The sequence below is a fragment of the Dipodomys spectabilis genome, unplaced genomic scaffold (assembly GCF_019054845.1).
Source record: "Dipodomys spectabilis isolate Male_0828 unplaced genomic scaffold, ASM1905484v1 ptg000032l, whole genome shotgun sequence".
Taxonomy (NCBI): domain Eukaryota; kingdom Metazoa; phylum Chordata; class Mammalia; order Rodentia; family Heteromyidae; genus Dipodomys; species Dipodomys spectabilis.
Genome location: NW_024870709.1, coordinates 24184928 through 24201775, shown reverse-complemented (window position 1 = coordinate 24201775; position 16848 = coordinate 24184928). Strand labels below are relative to the sequence as shown.

Sequence of the window (16848 nt, the reverse complement as noted above, 5' to 3'; positions counted from 1 at the left end):
TTAGTTGTTAATGTCCAGGCTGCTGAGCTACTACTTGATGTAGGTAAGTCTCCTGCTCATAGCCTTTCTTTTTTAAAACATTTTTTATTATTTTAAAATATAATGTTATTGTTATTATTAAAGCGTTGTACACAGGGGTTGCCATTCCATAAGTCAGGTAATGAGTCTATTTCTTTTTGGACAATGTCACCCCTTCCTTGGCTTCCCTCCCTCCCCCGCCCCCCCCCCCATATCCCCCTCTGGTCCCTGCCCAGAGTTCGTTTTTGTTTATCTTCTGCCTGGGCATTTCCCACAGCTTGCTTGTCTTTGGAAAAGACACAAACAAAACAAAACAAACCACCTGGATTCGTTGGTGCCCAGGATGCTAAGGTAATGTAGGTCTTTAAGGTTGCTAAATCTGCTGATCTTAGCCCTTCCTTTTACTCTGAATCTGGTTTGTTTGCATTTTCCTCCAACATACCTGTCTTCCAAAGATGACAAAGATTTTGAAATAACCACAGATCATTTTCTGTTTGTCTTCAGTTTTTATAGATGTGGCTTTCTGAATATTTTTGTGCTTTAAAAAATACTCAAGATCCACCCATTTACCTGGATTGTAAAATATTTATGTTGTTATATATTTATTGCATTTGAGTGGTAGGCCTCTGCTTGCAACAAACAACAACAACAAAAATCAAAAACCCTTTACAAAAGTGAGAAATTTCATTATGAGATAATCTGCCGGTGTGTTCTTCTCTTTAATTGTCCTCTCTTTAATTACAAGATTTCTATTGGTGACTCTAGGTGCTATTAGTTGCTCCTTTCATTTTTGTATTCCATCCAGAATTGCCTCAACTGCAATAAGAACCTTTTGCCTAGAATATTGGGGAACAAATTTGGAATGAAGAAATGATGAACTAGGCGCTGACATTATACATCCTAAACTCAAAAATCTGTGGATCTCTATCCAAATGTTTATCTGGCTCCATCTATATAACGTATTAAAGAGTCAACTTTAATTAGCAAAGATAACTACTGGTAAGATAATGGAAAAATATTATGGTTTCCGGCCCTTTTTATCACTGTTTTCTCAACACATTTAAGTGAATTAAAAGCAGATGTTGAAATTACTGCCAACTGTTCACTCGCTGTATGTGAATGAGAATTAACTCTGTTCTTTTCATCATTAAATTAAATTACAGCCTTCAGTGGTTAAAAGGGTTTTGAAATGCAAAGCCTGATGGGATTTTAAAGTTACAAATAATACTCGATAATTTTGAAAATGTTTGTCCTTGTAAGAAAATAGGAAAAATCCTGGAAACATTTAGAATTCTGAAGCCCTCACATATCTGTAGAAAGAAAAATGAATTTGTTATATAACAAGCCCTACATTTTCATGTAGTAATATACCCAAAACATCTTAGAAATGGTAGTCATTCTTTTTTTTTTTTAGGTCCGGTCATGGGGCCTGAACTCTGGGCCTGGGCGCTGTCCTTCAGCTCTTCAGCTCAAGGCTAGTGCTCTACCACTTGAGCCACAGCGCCACTCCCGGCTTTTTTTTGCTTATGTGGTGCTGAGGAATCGAACCCAGGGCCTCATGCATACAAGGCAAGCGCTCTACCACTGAGCCACCTTCCCAGCCCCATGGTAGTCATTCTTAAACAATACAAAATTCAGTATGAAGCAGAGCCCAGGTGACAAGGCTCACTAAGAGTTGTTTACAATTTCAGAGGTGGTTGAGCATAAAGAAGGCACAGGTGATATGGACCAAGGCCTTGAGCAAGGTTACTTGTAAAATAAAGAACGTGTTGTAGTTAATGCAGCCTCACAGTAACAGCTAACCTCTTAGAAAACCCTGTGGGTTTTTTTTTGTTCTGTTTTGTTTTTTTGTTTGGACATTCAAGCCTTTGTGTAGTTCTCTAGCTCAATAAATAGAGTAGAAAAAGAAGATAGTACAGAGATGATGGGAGTGAGATTTCTAAAATTAAGGTCAGAACAAAACATTATGGCTTTGATATTCGTTTCTGTTGAACTTGTATTCTGGACAGCTTAGTACTATGATTTTTATATATTTCAAATTTGCAGGAAAACATATGACGACAAATTCCAAAGGGTTAAAAGTTTAGGAAAAGACTTTCTTCACTATAATTTTGCTCTTTTTTTCCCCTGACCAATAACAACTTCTTACTGTTGAAAAACTGAGGACTCCTCTATCTGTATTTACAACCCCGGATTTCCCTTTGCATTCTGCATCGGAGATTCTAGCCATCTCCTAGGTGACTCACCAAACACTCAGAGCTCAGCTCAGTATTTTCAAAGCCAAACTCAATATGTCTGTCTATCACCAAGGTTCTGTTTGCCATTTCTACAGAGTTGAAGAGTCTTCAACTGGACACTAAGGCATTATTCTAATGTTTTTCTTCCTCCTAGGAATTTTTGCTGCCCTAAATATTAAGTTCTTCCCCTTTACTCCTGAAGCTTTCCTTTTGTTCTCGTTCCTCATTATATTTTACATAAAGGACTTCCTTAATGAGTCTTACTTCCTTCCCCTCTATTCCACATACAGTCAAAACATTCCTGGATTCCAGGAATCCAGACATACAGCCTGTAGAGTCAATTTATTAGAAGTTTTGTTTTGTTTTGGGGGTTTAATTCAGGGTCTGGGAACTGTCCCTGAACTTCTTTTGCTCAAGGGTAGCACTTTACCACGTGAGCCACAGCACCACTTCCAGCTTTTTCTGTTTATGTGATACTGAGGAATCAAACCCAGGGCTTCATGCATACAAGACAAGCACTCTACCATTAAGCCACATTCCCAGCCTATTTTTTTTAATCGCTTGAATTTACTTACAGTTTTCAGTTAATCTCTTCCAAATTGCCCATCACTTTAGACCAGACTCCAATCTACACATTTGTTACTTGCTTAGCTCTTTCATTTTTTAACTTGTGCTTTGTGATATAAATGTTTCTAAAATTAAAATCTGCCCAAATCCTTCTCTCATTTGCCCTATCTCTATGAAAGAATTCCAACTTCCCTATCACCACATTAAGCTCCTGTAGAGTGATCCTAGAATCATTTGTACGTGGTGAATGTCTCATATCATCATACTATCTCATTTTGGACAAGTTTCTTTCAGTAGGAGTTTTGTTTGTAGGGTGTTAGTAGCTCTAATCTTAGCTACTCAGGAGTCTAAGATCTCGGGTTCCATGTTTGAAGCCAGCTTGGACAGCAAAGTCTGTGAGATGCTTCCATCCAATTAACAACCAAAAGGCTGGAAATGGAGCTATGGCCCAAATGGTAAAGGTAAGCCAATGCTAAGCAAAACAGTTAAGGAACAGCTGTGTGATTCCATGACCACAGGAGAGGAGCTGCCAAGAGTTGTTTACAATTTCAGAGGAGGAAAAGCATAAGAAAAGCTGAGGTGATGCGGGCAGAGATGTCAAGCCCTGCTGCCAGCACACAAAAAGAGTAGGAGGTCGTTAGTCATTTTAGTATAGACAAAAGCTTTGTTTGAGACCCTAGAAAGAATGAATTTACCTCCTACCTCTCCTACTTTTACCTCTACTCTCTTACTTAGCACAAGCTCAGCTCACCATTGTGTCTTTCAATCCTCTGAGCATCAGAAAAATTGCACTCATTTAAAAAACAAAATCCGAAGAGAAAAAAAAAAAAGACCACAAATGTGAGAATTTCATCCCCAGGGATACTAATTCTGCTGGTTCAAGTCAGGCTTTTGACCTTGTGGTTTACAGTTCCTCAGGCAATTCTAATATGCAGGAAGCATTGAGAATCAATAGCTTAGAGTAAGATTGAAGCTGAAGCTCTTATCTGGAGAATGGAGGAGTACTCCAACTTCTCAAAGTTAAAGCTTGACTGGTCCCATTGGAACATTCTCTACAACTTGGCCTTACCATGGCATCAGACTAGTTCATTCAAGCTCTAAAAAGTTGAAGAAACTGAGACAGGGCCCTGATGATTTTGGCTCATAGCACCTGGTTGTAGGACCTAATTTGATACTGTACAGCTAGTTTAGGAACAGTTGTTCATGAAGAGGAGCAGATCAATGCCTATGGGGAGCTAGCTAGGTTCCCACTCTGTCATTCATGTGTCTCAAAGACTTGCATGACAAACAAATCATTTCAAGAGTATAATGTATGGGGAACAAAAGGCCCTAGGAAATTTAGGTTTAACTTTCTGGCACAGTCCAGCAGTGAAGATTCCTGACTCCCAGATCCTCAAGGCTAACACCAGTTGAGGAGATTCCGAATCCAGGCATCTGGTCCCTACTTCTGGCTTGATCACAAACCTGACAGAGTTGTGCCCCAGTTTAAGCGCCTCGGCTCTCCTCAGGGTTTTTATTTCCCCAGAAGAGGTGGGTGGATTGAGTTGGTATTTGTGGGGTGCTTTCATCTCTTACAGTTGACACTAGGTGGCACTCATGTAACTCCTGTGCGGAGCTGTGGGAGCAATTTGGCTGCCGGGATCCTCTGTCCCTTAAAACACTCAGGGACAACTTGGGAAATAATGTAAGGAAGACTGCTTTTTATTAAAAGCAGTCCACAAATGTCTGTAGAGTTTTACCAGCTGTTTTCATTAATTGTGTCATTCTGGTGTCATGTTCCTCTCCTTGCTGTCATTTTGAAAATTTTAAAATAGTGAATAAAAAAAAAAAACCCTTGGACTCTTAACCCAAGCACCAGGTCTTAAACTCTTGCTTGGTATTTTTGCTGAGCCATGTCTCCAGTCCTGCATTTTGTTGGTTGATTAGAGATGGAATCTTGTGGGCTTTTCTACCCAAGCTGACTTTGAACAACAATTCTTTCATCTTGGCTTCCTGAGTATCTAAGATGACAAGAGAGAACCACTGGGATCAGGAAACTATTTCCATGGTTTGGCTATATTTGTGGTTTGGGGTTGAAGGGTCAGTGTCTTGCTATAGAGCCCAAGCTGGCTTCAAACTCATAATCTCAGCTTACTGAGTTGCTAGCGTGCACTGCTTACCTTTGTAAATTTTGTGTGATATAAAAGCAAATTGTATTATGTTAGCAAGTACTAATCCCTGCCAGTCACATGTGACTACATGAGTAATTTAAAGAGGAAAGAGAGCCACTGTCTCAACGGTGAACTTGAAGCAAATGTATTCTTTCCTGAGGTGACTCATCCACCAGTAGGCCAAGACAGCCTGACATGGTTCTTGTTCAAAATCTTAATCATTTTTGTTAGGTCTGGAGTTCTCATAGATGCCCAAATTATTTTATGAATTAAGTCTAGCTTAATCTGGCTTCAAGACTTAACTCAGAAGTGAGACAGTCAGTACTGCATGGTCTTATGCTGTCCCTCAAATGCCACTCATTGACCAAACTCATTCAGGTCACCTGACAGAACTTCCCTCGTGTCAATGCCTACAAAAGTAGTAGCTAAGCACTTAGCAACAAAAATCAACAGAGAGCCAGCACTGGTGACTCACAGCCTATAATCCTGGCTACTGGCTACTCATTAGGCTGAGATCTGAGGGTCCAACTCAGGCAGGAAAGTCCATGAGTCTCTTATCTCTAATTAACCACCAGAAACCCTGAAGTGGAGCTGAGGCTTAAAGTGGTAGAGTGCTAGCCTTGAGCAAAAAGCTTTGGGACAATGCCCATGTAGTGAGTTCCAGCCTCATGACAGACAAAATAAGTAAATAAGTAAATATATAAATTCAGAAGAATTGATTTTAAGGTGTAACACTGTGAGGTTTCATATTACAAATTCATGCTGATGATGTTATAATGTAAAGCTCCTGCACAACAAATAAATGCTAATTATTTAATTTTTTGCTAATAAAAATTAAATTTAAAAACTTAAAAAAATGTAAATGAAAAAATTGTTCTTGAAGTTTAGGAGATGCATATTGACTTCTGAACCTCTTAGTTGCATAAATTTCCTGGGTTGAAGTATAGTCAGAACGTCCAGCCCTAGGGTAGAATATGATGTGGTGTTAGTGATAGAAAAGAGATTGAAGATTCAACTGAATATGCGCAAGTAGTGATCCTAAAAATATCTAAAGCCAAAATATTAACATCAGCAGCATTTTGGATGACAATTCATTGTCATATTTTTCTATATTGTATTCTTTTCTATAATTTCCAAGTTTTATTTAAAGACCATAATTTTGTTTTTGTGAATTATTTTTTTTCTCAAAGAAAAAAGAAGGAAAAGTAAGGATCATTAGATTTCAACAAAGAAACTCTAATTACCTTGATTATGGTTTTAAAAGGGAGGTGTAATATTTCCTTTGGATGTGAAAGCTATTTGCCTGTGTTGTGATTCACTGATGGCAAAAGAACATCAGAAATAGTTTTACTGGCTGGGCGCTGGTGGCTTATGCCTGTAATTCTAGCTACTCAGGAGGCTGAGATCTGATGACCGAGGTTCAAAGCCAGCCTGGGCAGGAAAGTCCTTGAGACTCTTATCTCCAATAAAACACTAGAAAACTGGAAGTAGCGCTCTGGCTCAAGTGGTAGAGCACTTGCCTTGAGCTGAAGAGCTGAGGGACAGCCGCCAAGCCCAGCGTTCAAGCCCCACGACTGACAAATAATAATAATAATAATTTTACTAACATTGTCTTCAACCTGCACAGAAGGAATTATTAAAATGGAAGTGGAATACACATTTTTTAATTAACTTATAGGGTTTTTTTGGCCCCAAATAGAATACTCAGACGAGATTGCTATTTCTGTTCTCTCTTTTATGATGTTTTTACCTTTCATCCTCATGCCAATTCTACAAGATGCCCACGTGTGGCTTTCTTTAGCCCTTTTTCTTGTCACACATTATTCTTTTAACATCCTTAAGGCAAAGAAGTTAGGCTAAAGAAAAGGGTCGGAAGAAGCTTTGTACATGCTTGTTAGGTAAACATTGTTGTATAAACCTAGACATAAGTGTCTGCATTTTAGTTTTCCATTTGTGAAGAGAATAGATACTCATCTCTACCATCTGGTTTATTTTAAAGATAAAATAATGTGTGTGACAGGACTTAAAATTGTAGAGGTGGGTTCTTTCGGAAGTAGATGGTGAGATGGCGTTAGAATTATGAAAGCTTTAACAGGTTAGCTCAAGCCTGCAATCCTAGCTACTTAGGCGGCAAAGATGGGGAAGATTGAAGTAGAGGCCTGCCCAAGCAAAATAAAAAAGTTGGCAGGATTCCATCCCAAGCCATGGCTGGGTATGCTCCTGTTACCCCAGCTATGGCAGCCACAGGAGAAGTGCAATTACTAGGCCCCGTCAACCCCAGTGATGAAAGGAAGCGCAAATAGGAGGATGGTATTCCAGGCTGGCCTGTGCATAAAGCAAGATCCTACCTCAAAAATAACCAACACATAAAAGGTATGCCTTAAGTGGTGGAACACCTACCTAGCAAGTGTGAGGATCAGTTGTCAAAAAACAAGTGAAGAATGGGAGGAGAGTAACACAGAAGAAAAGGGGAAGGGGTTAGAAGCATGACTCAACGTGGACTCTCCTTCTATTTACATTTCTCACATATCTGGGATGACAGGTACATGCCACCATGCCCAGTTTTTTATTGGCTGAGATGGAATCTTCCCAAATTCACCTGGGTTGGCCTGGAACTGCAGTCCTACCAATATGTGCTTCCCAACGGGTTAGGATTACAAGTGTGAGCCACCCTACCAACACTTGGAGGTGTGATGGAAAATGAAGAAGAAAAGGAACCACCACTGCCATCGTCACCATAATGGGTGGTCCTTGCTGATACATGTCTGTTATTTAAGGAGTTTTTCATAAGGGAATAATCCTATGGGAATTAGTGGTATATCTTTGAATATATCATCAGAATACTGAAATGATATTGGGCCAGCTCAGCCTGTGCAAGGCCCCTGATTAATTCCCAGCATCACCAACGAAACAATATTAAAGTCTATCTGTAAAGGGTATTACTTAGCTGTTTCTCCCCAATCAGTTCCTTTCCCTTTCTGAACTGTAAGGGTAAGTACAGTGACTCAAGATGACCAATCAGATTGTCTTATCTCCATGGACCACAGTAATTACTGCAGAAGGAGCAACAGGACTTTCCTAGGCCTATCCCTTTAGAATTGTTTGGAAGACTGCCTCCTGCTATAATGATCTAGAACTGCAAAATTACTAGCCTGGCATCACCTGCCACATGGAGAGAGACAAGATGTCATAGGACTAAGTCAGGATTACACAGAAACAAGTGACGAAGAGGCAGACTCAGCTGGTACATTCCTGAAATCATCCCATCGAGCCCTGCCTTCAGTCATACCCAAGAATTAACCCTTCTGCTTACGCTTATGTGAGCTACCTAAGCCATTAAGCTTCTTTTGCGAGGGCTAGTTTCACAATTAAGAATCTTAATTATAGCCGGGCACTGGTGGCTCATGCCTGTAATCCTAGGAACTCAGGAGGCTGAGAGCTGAGGATCACAATTCAAAGTCAGCCTGAGCAGGAAAGTCCATGAGACTCCAATCTCCAATAAAACTACCAGAAGACCAGAAGTGGTGCTGTGGCTCAAGTGGTAGAGCACTAGCCTTGAGCTGAAGAGCTTAAGGGACAGTACCCAGGCTCAGAGTTCAAGCCCATGACAGACAAAAAAAAAAAAAAAAACCACACACACACAAAAAAGAACCTTAATTACTTCATCCATTGAAAGGAGTGCATAAATGTACTTTTCAATACTTGGCTTCGTTCCCTGAATATTGTTTTGAGGATTCATCCATATGATGTGTGCGATTATTTACTATCATTTTTCGTTATTGTACCATATTCAGTTTTGTGACAAATGCTACCATCAATTTATCATTTTCCCCTGTGAATTGGCCTTCGAATACTTTTCCCTTCTGGCTTTTGGAGTTTTTGAGAACAAATCCACTCATTTCTATTGGGGGTAGATGTAGAACAGCTTGTATGCATGCTTGGCTTTCACAGATACTGCCAAACAATTGTTCAAAAACAGTTGACTTGGTTAACCTACCACAGCTAATTAGGAGACATTGGGTGGTGCATCCTGACATTACATAGAATTTTCTCCATTTGAGATTTCAGATATATAAAATAATTTCATAAACCATACATCTTAAGATGCAAAGTTCTTTTTTTTTCAGCTTCAGATTATTACTGTTTTGTTTCAGAGTAATTTCAGGTTACTGGAAGGTAAAATTGTAAAATGCCCTTTTACTACTTGCATCTTTCCCTCAGACTGTGGCTACCCTCTGGGGTGGCCTTGATTAAGCTACCGCCTTGTTAGAACAAGTTAATCCAATAGCCAGACTCAATTAAAGGTTCTTAATTTCACTCGAGTGTTTCTCAAAAATGTTAATTACATCCTTTGGTCTTGCAAACAGGCACATTCCTCTCCATTTGTAGAACCTGGAGAGGCTCAATTGTGTACCACAGGCCAGGAAAATTTAGCATTCAACAAATAGGCTCACTTTAAATGAAAATCTAATTTCCTATGCAAAGTCAGTAACCCAAACACAAGAAACAGAATTCATCTTACTTCTTTTATGTCAGCTGCCTAACTTTCTTTACATCTGGCTTTGAATGTTTCTACAGAGGTGTTTCTTTTGTTTTTGTTTGGTTGAGAATAAGAGAAATGTTGGATAGAAAATAGGAAGGGGAAATGAGTATACTCACAATGGCTCTGATTACTAGCAGACTGGGCAAATGCTTGTGATCTGACAAAAATGATGACGTGTTTGGAATTCTAGGAGCCATTGTCATCTTTCTCCACACTCCTGTGATACAGACCATAACCCCTTGGCTTTAAATGATAAATTAGACTATCATCTACTTTTTTGCATTTTCCCCTGTACTTCTAGTCCACAGGATTTGTCTGTAATTTTATTTTTCAAATTGCTACAAGTCTATACAAACTCTGCATATTAACTGGACTGAAGAAGTTCAGACACATTGTTCAGGGTCAGCTGTATCTGCTCAGCAATGAGAAAAAAAAATCAGAGATAAATAAAAGCGAAGCTCTGATTTTAAGTAGTTCCTGGGTTAGTGGGGACAGATATGTACATATCTGGCTATGAGTGCTACAAAAACAATAAAGTGAGTATTCTATACACATTAAAAGACTTTTATTGTACAAATAGACGCAAGACAATGAAGTCGGTTCATTTTGTTACCTTTCCTTAAAAGTATAGTAGTTGATTCAAGTGAAAATGTGATAATCTGATGGAAAATGGTCATCTTCTTCACTCTTTGTGTTGGCTATTGGTTTTGGTTTTTAAAGCTTTGGAGGTTGTTGACTTTCTGCTTTCATATTTCTTCATGCTGTCTTTTACTTGGTGCTTTTGAGTGTGTAAGGAGATGGTTCTTGGATCAGAACCATTTCAAGGGTTTTTCTTCACTTTTCCCCCTTATGCCTCCCTCCTCAGCTGATCATTTCTTTTGTTTTGCTTCTTGCTTCCCAAGAATGAATTAAAATGGAATTTCTTGCAACTTTTCCTCTGCCTTCAGTTTAGTTGACATCTAATTCTTGCCCCTAATTTCTGGAAGGCTTATGTAGGTATACCATTATTTTCCAACTTTCCAATCTCTATTGCTTTAAAGCAAACCCAACTTTCACAGGTGAAGAGTGACCTGCACACCCCTACCTCAGCTTCCTTTTCTCCACTGTAGGCTCAGAAAGCAATCAGCCTCACTTCATGTGTCCATCCCCTGTCCCATCTCCAGCCTGTTCAGTCAGCGCTTATTACATTTATTTAGTTTAGCTGGGCACTGGTGGCTCACACCTATAATTCTAGCTACTTAGAAGGCTGAGATGTCAGGATTGCGGTTCAAAGCCAGCCTGGCCAGGAAAGTCCGTGAAACTCTTATCTCCAATTAACCACCAGAAAACCGGAAGTGGTAGAGAGCTTGCCTTGAACTAAAGAGCTCAGGGACAATGCCCAGGTCCCACGACCAACAATAAATAATTTTGTGTACATTATTTTTATTCTTCCATATGTCCAAAAATACTAGAAAACTAACAGTTCAGTAGATTGGTAGAGGATACACCAATGAATTCCCAACCTTAACATGCATAAGAATGACCACAGGATTTTCAATGCAGATTCAGACACAAAGCCATAAACTTCGACTTATTAGCTCTGGCCCTGGGATCTGGAGATGGTGGTTAATAATCAGTAGAGTTGATTTTCTGCTGCTGCAGGTGGTTTGGGGACCACATTTTAAGAAACTTCATTTAGTATGTCCCTGCTTAACAGCTACACAAAAAACCTCAGGACTGAGAAGTTGCAGATCCATGCCTGGCTTTTGTCTTCATACAGAGAGATAGTACTGGCTGTCAGTGCCTCTCTCAATTTTTAGGGAAGTTTTAGATTTTTTTGGGTCCGGTCGTGGGGCCTGAACTCTGGGCCTGGGCGCCGTCCCTCAGCTCTTCAGCTCAAGGCTAGCGCTCTACCACTTGAGCCACAACGCCACTTCCGGCTTTTTTCTTTTTGCTTATGTGGTGCTGGGAATCGAACCCAGGGCCTCAGGCATGCAAGGCAAGCGCTCTACCACTGAGCCACCTTCCCAGCCCCGGAAGTTTTAGATTTATAGAGAAAAAAATTACAGAAAAATTGAGTGAAAAGTATTGAGGATTCCCATAGATACCACCCCTTAAAGTCCCCCATATTCTACCTATTCATCCATCCTTCCCTGTCCAAAAATCCTAGGATTCCAGAATGGCATATAGTTGGAACCATAAAATACAGAGCCTGTTTTGACTGACTTATTTCATTTAGCAATATGTTTTGAGAGGTGGGGGAGGGGTATGCCATGTATTTTTTTTCTTAATAGCTCATTTCCTTTTATTGCTGAGTCAAAATAAGTGGAATAAATAATATTCCATTGTGTCACCGTTTCCTTATCTTTTGCTTATTGAGGGATATCTTGATGCTTCCAAATATTGGCGATTGTGTTAGTTTTCTATTACTATAACAAAGACATGAACTAACACACAAAGAGGTTTATTTTGGCTCACAGTTTTGGAAGTTTCAGTACCTTAGGATGGTTCCAGTCTTTGAGTCTGTGGAGAGGGAGAGTCACTGGTCAGGCTCTCAGTGACCTGAAACTTCCCAGTAGGCTCTACCTTCTATACCTTCCACCACTTTCCCGAAGTGCCACCGACCATAGACCAAGCCTTCAGCACATGGCCTTTGAGGGACACTCCAGTTCCAAATTACAGCCTCAGTGATGAATAAGGCTGCTATAGATATTCACAGGCAGGCTTTTGTCTGGATATGTGCTTTCAACTCATTTGGTTCAATACAGAGGAGCACAATTGTTGGAAGCTAACAGACTGCCTTCCAACGTGGCCATACTACTTTGCATGCCCCGCAATGAGCGAGCACCTGTTGTCATGGTATTTATTTGAAGTTTCTCTAATGACACAGGATGTTGAGCATCTTTTCATATTTTTCAGTTTTTATTTATTATTATTAGCATAAGTTAATAGTATAAGGAGAGGGCTGTGGTAATTCCATGGAAAGTGAGCCATTTTTTTTTAGTGTTTCTTTTAGCTCTAATAAATGTTCTTTCTAATTAACACATGTTCACATCAGATAGTTTAAGGAAGCATAGATGATTCACAAAGAAAGAGAGAAAAATGAAATCATGCATAATCCAAAGACAACTGCTCTTACTATATAGGCCAATGCATTTTCAAACTTTTCTAACATTTTCACAGTCATATTTCCAAATCTTTGTATTTTTTTTATTGTAGGCTCATGCCTATGATCTTAGCTATGCAGGAGGCTGAGATCTTAGGATTATAGTTCAAAGCCAGCCTGAACTTTGAAGTCCATGAACACTTTCTCCAATCAGCCATCAAAGGGGGGAAAAAAACTGGAAGAGGAACAATGGAGCAAGTGGTAAATTGATGAGCCATTTTTTTATATGCTTATTTCACATCTGTGTGTTTTCTTTGGTGAGAGGAACAGATCTTTTTACTCATCTCTTAATTGGGCTAGTTATCTTTATTGTTGAGTTTTAGTTGTCCTTTATATCTTTTGGATACCAGTTTTTAATCATACGTATGTTTTACAAAGATTTTTCTCCCTAGTCATGGTTGTCTTTTATTGTTTAATATTGTCTTTCATGAATAGGTTTAATTTTGATAAAGTCCAAATGACTTCTTTTTTTTTTCCTTTCGTAGATCATGCTTCTGATCCTGCATCTAGACTGTATCATCATGAAACTTAAGGCCTATAAGATTTTCTTTTGGAGTTTTATAGTGTTGCATTTTTCATTTGGGTCTGTGATCCATTTTGAGTTAATTTTTGTAAAGTAGTTTTTTTCAAAGTGAAACACTGACTGAATCTAGTATTACTGGTCCTCTCTCCTCTGTTTTCCCCATACTTTTATTATAGAAATGTTAAAACACATGCAAAAAAATAGGAAAAAATATTCTTAGGTAATTTTATTCCTTTAGGTAATTTTATTACTTTAATAAGTATCAACATCTTACCAATTTTCATTCACCTATCATCGTTCCATCTTTTATTTTTACAAGCAGATCCTAGACATCTTTTCATCCATATGTTTTTAATCTTGTTTTTTTTTTGGCCTGTCCTGGGGCTTGAGCTCAGGGCCTAAACACTGTCCCTGAGCATCTTTTGCTCAAGGATAGCACTCTACCACAGTGCCACTTCTGGCTTTTTCTGTTTAGGTGGTACTAGGGAATTGAACCCAGGGCTTTATGTATGCTAGGCAAGTACTCTAGTACTCTACCACTAAGACATATTCCCAGCCCTTCTTTAGTCTTTATCTCTAAGTCATAACGGACACATGGCCATAACCACAATACCATTCTCACACCAAATTAACAACTGCAAATATCATCTATCTCTTAGTCTATTTAAATGTCTGTATTCGTCTGATGTCTCCTGATCCTTTCTAAACCCTAAGTGCTGTTGATTTGGGCTGTCCAAATTAAACATCCTATTCCTTACAGTCTCTTTATTCCTTTACTTCATTGAGACGGAGATGCCAGAAGTTTTTAAGAAAAGTACCAGTTTCCTTGGAGGCTTGGCCTTAGGCTGCTGGTAGAGAAATCTTTATAAAATTCTTGAAAATGATATTATTCAAGAGCTATATGCAAGGGAGATGAGTGAGGAGGAGAGGAGGGGCCGCTGTGGAAGGAGCTCACCCAGGACATTAGGTTTATCACAAAACCCTTTCCATGAGTCATTTAATCTTTTCCATTTTAGTTTTGGGGAGGATATTTAACCTCATAGAATTAAAAGTCCCTTCTTACTTTCGCCAAACTGCTAAAGCCAATGAATATGCAAGTGAAGCCGTGTCCAAATTTGGGGCTCTACTGACCACAGGGGACCCTATTTCTGAGTTATTGCTCTTGATCCCTTCACAGCTGTCTCTGGAGAGAGAAGAATGGAGGGCCAAGTTTCTTGGATGAGGCGCAGTCAGTTTTCTGAGGATGTGGTTGATCCCAGAACATACACAGCTAATTTATAAGAGACTAAGGAAAAGACCCTGCCTTGAGGATAACATATTGAGGATTCCAGGGGTCAAGAAATGACCTCAGTTCACTTGGGAAACTTTCACTGGTGTGAACCAGAGGCCTGCATGGAGCAACAGGCCCTCTACATGCTCCTCATGGTGTTATTTTATCTTTTAGACAAAGGAGCTTAAAGGCAAACATCTTGAAATACAACTCTGCCTCCACATTGGCTGGGATGAAGTGGAGGAGTTGGACGCTCTTTCCTTCTGCCAGCTTTGGTCCTGATCTTAGGATTTAACCATTCTTTTCAGTTTCACAGAATCCAATAAGAGTATATACATATATTAATAAATCCCTATAGAAGTGGATTGTTCTCCTGGTCTTTGAGTCTCTAGAAGCCAATAAATTAAACATTAAACAGAGCCCCAGATTATCTGTCTTCCTTCTCTCTTAATGCGTCTGCAAGCTCATGCATTATCTCACAAGATTGGAATGTGACAGATTCTATTTTAAGTCTTCTGATGATTCTTTCATTTAGCCTTTCTGAGAAGCAGAGTTCAGAAGAATTTGTGTAGCTTAGACTGCCTGCGGTTCACCGCGTCTCCCAGTCCTGGTTTCAAAGAGGTCAGTGTCTTTTTAGGGCCATATGGAGGCTCCAGTGTGTTCTCAGGAGAATGAAATCTTTGTGCTAAGAAACTATCTACAGAGCATCCTTGACAACTCTATTCAGCGATGTAGAGACATGCATTACCCAAAGAACTTTTTGAGTACTTAAATAGTAGGGCTGTTTCAGTGGACCCGATAAACCCCAAGTAATGAAGCTGTCCATTGATATGGAGACTGCTCATTGGCAATGAAACTAGCAGGCAAGGCCTCAAACAAGTATGCTGCCCCAACTTCTTGGAAAGCTAATGCTTCTCACTCTGTCTCCTTTACTGATATCTGCCATCACCGCCATCCATCTTCAGAACTTTTTCCTAAACTGAAACACTGTACCAATTAAACAATAACTCCTCAGTCTTCTACCCAGCCTTGGAAGTCACACACTGTTTGCCCTTTTTGTGACTGGCTCATTTCACTCAATATTCACCTATGTTGTAGCATGTGACCGAATTTTCTTCCTTGTTATTTACAATCTCATTTTGTTTATCCTAATCCGTGCATCCTAATCTGTGGACACTACCTATTGTGAATAATGCTGCTATGAATATAGGTACACAAACAGTACTTTGAGGCCTCTCTTCCTGATTTTCTTCTTGATTTTGACTCCGTGCAACTGCTGGATTCTATGATCATTGTTTCTAATTTTTTGAGGGCTCATATGCTGTTTCCTGCAATGGTGATACCATTTTGCATTCTTACTAGCAGTATTCAGGAGTCCAGTTTTGCTATCTCTTTAACAACATTAAAAAAAACCAGTTATCCTAATAAGTATGTGTCTTCTTGTGGTTTTTGTTCTCATTTTTCTAATGATTATGGGTTGTATATGGATTTCTTGGCCAATTGTATGTCTTTGGAGATGTCTATTCAAGTTGTTTGTCCATTGTTTAGTTTGCTTTTGTTGAGTTGTAGATTTTAAAAAAATACTCTGGATATCAATTCCTTTTCAGATTTTTTTCAGAATCTTCTCTCCCATTCTCCTTTTCACTCTATTGATTTTGTGTATATCTCTGTGTGTGTGTGTGTGTGTGTGTGTGTGTGTGTGTGTGTGTGTGTATGTGTGTAATGTTGATCATATTTCAGAAGCAAAATGTTTAGAAATGGCAGAAATAGGTATTTCATAGACCTGAGCTTTACCACAAATTGGGGCCTTTGATTTGTGATTTTTTAAATTCCCTCCTGCCTCCACAACTACATTCCCCCTCCCCCAGCCTAAATTGTAAAGTTCGTTTTTCAACATAGTTTCTTGTGCATCTCATTGTTACAATGGGTCAACCTGTATCTCTATTTAAACATTTTGTTTTTTCCCTTCCCCTCCCAAACTAGACAGACATCAAATACAGTGAAAACAGGGGTTATACCATGGGGGAGGAACATACAAAGCAACAAAAAAAAATCACATGGTACCTTATAAATACGTTAGAAACAATAGCAAGCAAGAAAAAACCACTTATGTCCCTATCTTGGGGTTCATTTCGCTTAACTTCATCTTATCTGTTCATATATACATAGCTTTTGACCTTTTCTACTTGTCTCAGACATATCCTCGTTATTGCAAATAAGGGAAACCATGGGACCTACTTTTCTTTGGGCATGGCTTACTTCACTTAATATAATTTTTTCCAAGTCTTTCCATTTCCTAACAAATGGGGCCTTTGGTTTGTTTTTAACTGTTGCTGTTTTCTATTTTATTTTAACTGTCACAGAGGTGATTGTTTGTGCCATGAAGATGGAGCAA

At 39.2% G+C, this 16848-nt stretch overlaps 1 protein-coding gene across 1 annotated transcript in view; it reads right to left on the bottom strand.

The window, feature by feature from the left end:
* The window catches only part of LOC122105512 (cell cycle control protein 50C-like), a 41911-nt gene that overhangs the window by 3543 nt on the left and 21520 nt on the right, over positions 1-16848 (bottom strand). Inside the window, 1 exon segment of the mRNA XM_042676753.1 lies at positions 14247-14366. Within this exon segment, the coding sequence (XP_042532687.1) occupies positions 14247-14366 (120 nt within the window).